General features: G+C 36.7%; 1 protein-coding gene across 1 annotated transcript; it reads left to right on the top strand.

Annotated features, from left to right (window-relative positions):
- Window positions 1-559: 559 nt before the first annotated feature.
- On the top strand, window positions 560-2076 carry LOC149397652 (temperature-induced lipocalin-1-like). Its single transcript, XM_089615035.1, has 2 exons — window positions 560-1015; window positions 1662-2076. Exons 1-2 carry the CDS (start codon window positions 644-646, stop codon window positions 1842-1844), a joined length of 555 nt encoding a protein of 184 aa, XP_089471161.1. The 5' UTR covers window positions 560-643; the 3' UTR covers window positions 1845-2076.
- Window positions 2077-7168: the final 5092 nt, after the last annotated feature.

The raw sequence follows: 7168 nt of genomic DNA, 5'->3' as shown, positions 1-7168 counted from the left end.
GTTTTTTTCCCTCTTTGAATCGGTTTGGTAATCAAATGGAAAGGGTGCGAAACTAAGGTGGGCGAGAGCGGAGATGAAACTGGTTTGTGGCGATTGGAAAGTTACTAAGGGAACAAAAAGCCCGGCTATTGAGCGAAACAAAAACAAAAGGAAAAGAAAAAAAAGCTTACTTGTCTTATTATAATTGGATAAAAATGTTATGAACAATGATTTTGGATTCTGACTTATAATATTTTATATATATATATATAATAATATTAATACAATTGTCGTCATACAATTATAGTATCAAATTATAATGATAATCAACTACCATATAAGTGGCTGAATACAAAACCATTATTTAAAAATAATGGATTTAAAGTCTAAACAGAAGCAAGATATTATTTTGACAAAGCTAACATCATCTAAAACATTCCACAGCTCTCTAGTACCTTTCAAAATATCTGTAAAATAAGATCCTACAGCCTTTGCAAACGAAAGGCTGATAAACATCCACGTATAAAATCTTGGACAAAAACGACTTAGACATTTTATTTCATCCCAAACTTCCTTAACTGTTAAGGAATAAAAAACTACATATATAGAGAACAAAGAAATAAAGAAAAGTATAACTCCCAACTCTCTTCTCTGGTCTTAAACAATGGCAGATAATGAAATGAAAGTCGTAAGAAATCTTGACTTAACAAAATACATGGGACGATGGTACGAGATAGCATCGTTCCCATCGAGAGATCAGCCCAAAAACGGGGTAGACACTAGAGCCACGTACGACCTCAAAGAAGATGGTACGGTCAACGTTCTGAACGAGACTTGGTCCGATGGAAAACGAGGGTACATCGGAGGTACGGCCTATAAGGCCGACCCTGGAAGCGACGAGGCGAAATTCAAAGTCAAATTCTATGTCCCTCCGGTTTTGCCCGTAATTCCTGTTACTGGTAATTACTGGATTTTGTTCATTGATGATGATTACAGCTACGCTCTTATTGGCGAGCCCTCCAGAAAGAGCCTTTGGGTATGTCGAATCTCATTTCTCTCTCTCTCTCTCTCTCTCTCTCTCTCTCTCTCTCTCTCTCTCTCTCTTAAATAGTGGAATAAAAAAAAATTATCGTTAATTTTCCTGAGATGTTATATCGATATAATATTTCTACGCTTGTTGTACGTAATAAGTTTATTATTAGGGTTTTTTAGAATGAGTAATATAAATGTTTCATTAATCGATCTATGTTTGTATTCGGATTTTACTATCTACACGAAAATTTGAAGATCATGTGAGGTAAAATCGTAATTCTCAATTAAGTTAATTTTGAGATACATGGCAGTACATGTACATGCATATGAGGAAACTAAAATATCGGCTTAGATTTCGGTTAAAAGTAGGGAGTGTAGCTAAAGTGAGATGTAAAAAAAGTGATTTAATAAATAGTTATTTTAATTAAATAGCTAAATATATAGTTATTTTTAATAAATATAAAGAGCACGCTTAAAAATGCTCAAAGAAAAACAACTTTAAATTCTCCATATAGAATTTTATTTTCTTCGAATTATTTTTCTCGTCCCAATTTCCAAACAACAAGAAAAAAAATGAAGTACACCTAGATTCTCATTTTTCCCAAAAATTTACGGGGTTTGTTAAATAGATGTTTGGCTTTGTTTGTTAGATATTGTGCAGAAACACGAGCATGGATGATGAGATTTACAACCAGCTTCTGGCAAGAGCCAAAGAGGAGGGTTATGACGTCACCAAGCTACACAAGACGCCACACAGCGACGCTCCGCCGGAAACTGAAGGTCCTCAGGACACAAAGGGCATTTGGTGGTTCAAATCCTTTTTCGGAAAGTAGGATTATTATTGGATTAAGACGAACACAACAATAACAAAAAGGAGAAAAATAAAACTTTGGAGTGGAGTGGTGCTGTATTTATCGTGTTAATAGTTTCGTTTTATTATTATGGATGTGTACTATAAATCCATATCGTATATCTTGTTGGTTTTGAAAAATTAATACTTTTGTATAATATTTGTGATTTAGTTTGATGATATATTTTTAATCAGATTTCACCTCATTTGGGTAAGGTTGACGTGTGCGATAGACTTTATTATAGATGATCGAGCCTATGAAGGAAGAGAATTGGCGGAATCGAAAAAATGTGGTCCATTGTGTTTTGCAATCTTATCCAACTGGAATAGTAGTGCGACTATTTGAGTTACGGCACACGACGCTTACGTGCTCCCCAAGAAAAGAATACTTTAAGCTTCTGTAAATTACAAAACGTTAACAAACATTTTGCTCAGGAACACAACGTTCGTTACTGTTGGATCCTCGAATAGTCGTTGGATCTAATTACCGTAAAGATCAAATCACATCAATCATTTTTTCCTTTTCATCATGGATTCTAGAATTTTGGAAACCGTCTCTGTATCTGTTTTTAACGGACAAAATTTTCCGTTTGCTCAAGCACGTGAAATTTTTCTTTATGCTCAAACAATGATCTAACCATCTCCATTAGAGTTCTGTTCCTTCTCTCTGACACCCGTTTTGTTGAGGTGTGTACTCACACATCGATCGGATCGAAGAGTTTTGATCTGTTTGCCAGTTTGTTTTTTCACTAAAGCCCGGAAGACCTTAAATACGTCAAAGGTCCCGGATTTGTGTTTGAGCAAATAGAAAAAACTGTATCTTGAGTAATCATCGGTGAACGTAACAAAGTATTCGTATCCTCCCCGTGCCTGTGTACTGAGCGGACCACATACATCAGAATGTACGAGTTCCTGCAACTCAGTGGCCCTTCGACCCTTAGCAAAGAAAGGTCGCTTAATCATTTTTCCTTCTATATAAGATTCACAAGTAAGTAATGAACCTCTTGCAGAGGCTTGGAGTGGACCGTCCCTCACAAGTCCCTTAATCCTGTCTAGACTGATATGACCAAGTCTTAAGTGCCAGAGATATGTTGATTTGATTAGATCGGAGGAATCAGAAAGTTTGAACCTCTTTGGCTCCCTAACTAGATCATTATCTATTTCAGTGATCTTAAAGTGAAGGTTGCGTGTGATAAATGTAAAAGAGAGCGTTCTTCATACATGCATCAGTGACAAAAGAATTATTTGAAAGAGAAATACGAATTTCATTCTTTATAAACTTTAAACAATAATCTTACTCAAAAAATCAAGTAACAGATATTAAGTTTTTTCCGAAGGAATGAACAAAATAAACATTATTTAAATTTAAAGTTTTGTCTTCAAAAGACACCACTGATCCCACGGCCTTCACTGACACCAAGCTCCCATCACCTCATCTGAAGGAGAAGTCACCTTCCTCTGAACTTTTGCTTTTCCTTAAACTAGTCAAGGAAAAACAAATATGATTAGTAGCAACGGAGTCAAGAATCCACGTTGATACATTATCAGCTTTAGCATGCTTCGGTAATAAGTACATTACATTTTTCCTTAGTTTTGAGGTAGGTAGGACAGTTCCTACGCCAGTGTCCGGGTTCTTTGCTCAGTAGCATGTGCTTCTCCTTGATTCCTCTTTTTCTTAGCGAGACCTTCAGCAATGTGAAGCTCCTTCATTAGGTCGATAACAGTGTACTCTAGCTTATTCATGGAGTTCAACTTGAAGGTATCAAAAGATTCGGGGAGAATTTCCAAGATCATATCTATTTTGGTCTCTCTGTCAATCTCAGATCTTAGGATTTCCATTTTATTCAGGTAACTAATGATCAACATCATATGGTCCTGACAGGAGTCTCAACCTTCATGCGACAGTTCATAAACTGCTGGACTGCTTGCTGTCTGGCCTGACGCCCTTGCCCTCCAAACATCTCATGGAGATTGTAAAGCATGTCAGCGGTTGTCTCAATATCACGATGTTGCTGCTAGAGCACATTGTTCATCGATGCTAAAATATAGCACATCGCAATCTCATCGGAACGATGCCAGGTCGCCAAGGCGTCTTTGTCCTCTTGAGTCGAATCATCATTCCTTTGAGGATGACACGGGGTGGTGAGTACCCATTTGTACTTGTCAACGGTAAGGATGATGTTGAGGTTACGTTTCTAGTCTACGTAGTTCTTGCCTTCGAGTTTATTTGAGGAAATGATGGTTGAGAGAGGGTTGAGAGACATCTTTCTGAAATTAAGTTAAAACAAGTTTATGATTAGTCTTTTGTTTTAGGATTTAAGTTTGTTTAAGTTTTTAGGATGAACATGACAGGAAAAATCCAAAGGTGTTATGAACAAAAATGACACTTTACTCCTTCGAGGGAAGGTCGCAAAGAGTCTACTTTCTTAAGTAAATGACTCATCATTAATGCATAGCCAAGATGTCATAACATCAAATTTGACTAGCCACCTTGTAAAAAAGTTTGATCACTCATATCCTTTCACAGGGCCTCGAGGGAGGATTACTAGGGATTGAGTCTAAGTGTGTAACCAACCGCTTAGTCCAAAGAGATCGACTTTGAAAAAACAATCCACCGAGGGGAGGCCTTGTCTCATTGTTTCACTCTCGGACGTAGCTCTTCGAGCAATGATCAGAGCAAAGCGCCGTTGAGTACTCTCATTTAAGAGAGGGTCAAGACGGTGACTCTTAGTCTGGCGACAATTGCAATTTTTATTAGTGTTGGGGATCGTGGATTGCAACCAACAAGTATAACCCTCCCACTTAGTTTTAGAGTAGGTATATCGTCTCTTATAAGTTCGGAAACACATTTCCTAGAGTATAGAGAGATAGAGTGGAATTCTAGAAATTGAATCTTAGATCGTCATGTTTCTAGGAAGAGCAGTGTTAGTGCATAAAGGCATAAAGTACATACTCAGACATTTTCATATATTTTCTACTAGGGAAATTGTATGAGGGAAATGTAAACTTCTAACTCATTTGAACACTTGAGCTTTGAGATTACACATCTTCTTGCAGTTTTTCGACTTGTCTACGAGGAGACCTCTCACTTAAATTTTCAAGAGTAAATAGATTTTTAACATTAGTGATATAGATATAGTTTTGAAAACATTTTGAAAATTTATTTGATTTGAATGACAAACATTTTCATGTTTGAATGTGAAAACAGTTTTTCAAAATTCAAACTAGTTTTTGTAAAAACTCAATTTCAAGTAAATATTCAAGAATCAAAACTTTTCAATCTTACACATTATGTTTATAATACTTAATAAAACATTTTTTCTCAAGGAAATTTTTTCATTTGAGTTCTAGAAATCTTGGAGTGGGATCCGAGATTCGAAATTCAAAAATAATTTTTCAAGAAATGCCATAGACGGCGACTCCGATGGCCAATTGAGCTTATTCCACCTGTTTTGGAAAGTAGAGTCACATGCCTTTAATATGGTTTGAGAACCATTCAAATCCAAGTTCCAAGCAGAGAGATACATCCCTTTTACAGTAGGTAATTAGTACAATACTATGTTCATTTACTTTGAGATATGCATGACAGTTCTTCTTATCGGCCTTGTGAGGTCTCTTCTTAGTTTCAGAGGCGGAGACTTTGTACTCAGTAGCATGTGTCTCTCCTTGATTCCTCTTTCTCTTAGTGAGACCTTCAGCAGTGTGAAGCTCCTTCATAAGCTCGGTAACAATGTACTCTTGCTTGTTCATGGAGTAGTACAACTTGAAGGTATCAAAAGATTCGGGGAGAGTTTCCATGATCATATCTATTTTGGTCTCCTCGTTAATCTTAGATCCTAGGATTTCATCTTATTCATGTAACTAATGATCAGCATCATATGGTCCCTGATAGGAGTCCCAGCCTTCATGCGACAGTTCATAAACTGTCGGACTGCTTGTTGCTTTGTTTGACGCCTTTGCCCTCCAAACATCTCAAGGAGATTGTAGAGCATGTCGGCGGAAGTCTCGATGCCACGATGTTGTTTTTGCAACACATTGTTCATTGATGCTAAGATATAGCATCTCGCAATCTCATCGAATCGAAGTCAGGCCCCTAAGGCGTCTTTGTTCTCTTGAGTCGAATCATCATTCGTCAGAGGAGGACACGGGGTGGTGAGTACCCATTTATGCTTGTTAACGGTAGGTACTATCTCGAGGTTATGTTTCCAATCTAAGTAGTTCTCGTTTTCGAGTTTATTCGAGGAAATGGTGGTTGAGAGAAGGTGGAGAGACATATTGCCTAATTAAGTTGAAACAAGTTTATGATTAGTCGTTGGTTTATGATTTAAGTTTGTTTAACATTTGATAAAATCCAAAGGTGTTATAAACCAAATGATAATTTACTCCATCAAGAGAAGGCCGCAAAAAATCTCCATTTATAAGTAAATGACACATCATTAATGCTTAGCCAAGATGTCAATACACCAATTTTGACTAGCCACATTTTAAACTGGTTTGATCACTCATATCCTTTCGCAGAGCCTCAAGGGAGGATTACTATGGATTGAACATAAGTGTGTAACCAACCACTTAGTCCAAAAGATCAACTTTGAAAAAACAATCCCCCAAGAGGAGGCCTTGTCTTCATCGCCTTACTCTCAGACGTAGCTCATTGAGCAATGATTGAAGCAAAAACGCCAGAGTACTCCCATTAAAGAGAGGGCCACAAGAGTGGCTCTTAGTCTCACGTTAATTGCTCCTTTCATTGGTGTTGGGGATCGTGGGATACAAACAACAAGTATAACCCTCCCACTTAGTTTTCGGAGTTGGCACATCGTCTTTATAAGTTCGGAAACAAATTTCCTAGTTATAGAGCGATAGAGTGGACTACTAGAAAGGAATCCTAGATCTTCATGTTCAGAGCAGTGTTAGTGCATAAAAGCACAAGGTACATACTCGGATTTTTCCTATTTTCTATTCGGGAAAGTGCATGAGAGAAGCATGAACTTCAACTCACTCGAACACTTGAAAGTTTAAGATTACACATCTTTATTTTTCGGCTTGTCTACACGAAGACCTCCCACTCAAATTTTCAAGAGCATATAGATTTTGAACATATGTGATATAGAAATAGTTTTGAAAACTTATTTGATTTGGATGACAAAATATTTTTAAGTTTGAAAACGAAAACGGTTTTTCAAAATTCAAACTAGTTTTGTAAAAATTCAATTTCAATTAAACTTTCAAAAATCTAAACACTTTAATCTTTCACATTATGTTTATAATCTTATGAAAAACAATTTTGCTCAAGAAAATTTTCTCATTAGA

The sequence above is a fragment of the Urtica dioica genome, chromosome 5 (assembly GCF_054948205.1).
Source record: "Urtica dioica subsp. dioica isolate 48M chromosome 5, U.dioica_male_clone48M_v1_H2, whole genome shotgun sequence".
NCBI classification, from domain to species: Eukaryota; Viridiplantae; Streptophyta; class Magnoliopsida; order Rosales; family Urticaceae; genus Urtica; species Urtica dioica.
This window is presented reverse-complemented; position numbering and strand designations above follow the sequence as displayed.

Excerpts from the sequence above, each read along its gene's own strand:
- LOC149397652 (XM_089615035.1), top strand. The coding sequence starts at position 644 with ATGGCAGATAATGAAATGAAAGTCGTAAGAAATCTTGACTTAACAAAA. Across the intron at positions 1,016-1,661 it reads CCTCCAGAAAGAGCCTTTGG|ATATTGTGCAGAAACACGAG; the intron begins GTATGTCGAATC and ends TTTGTTTGTTAG.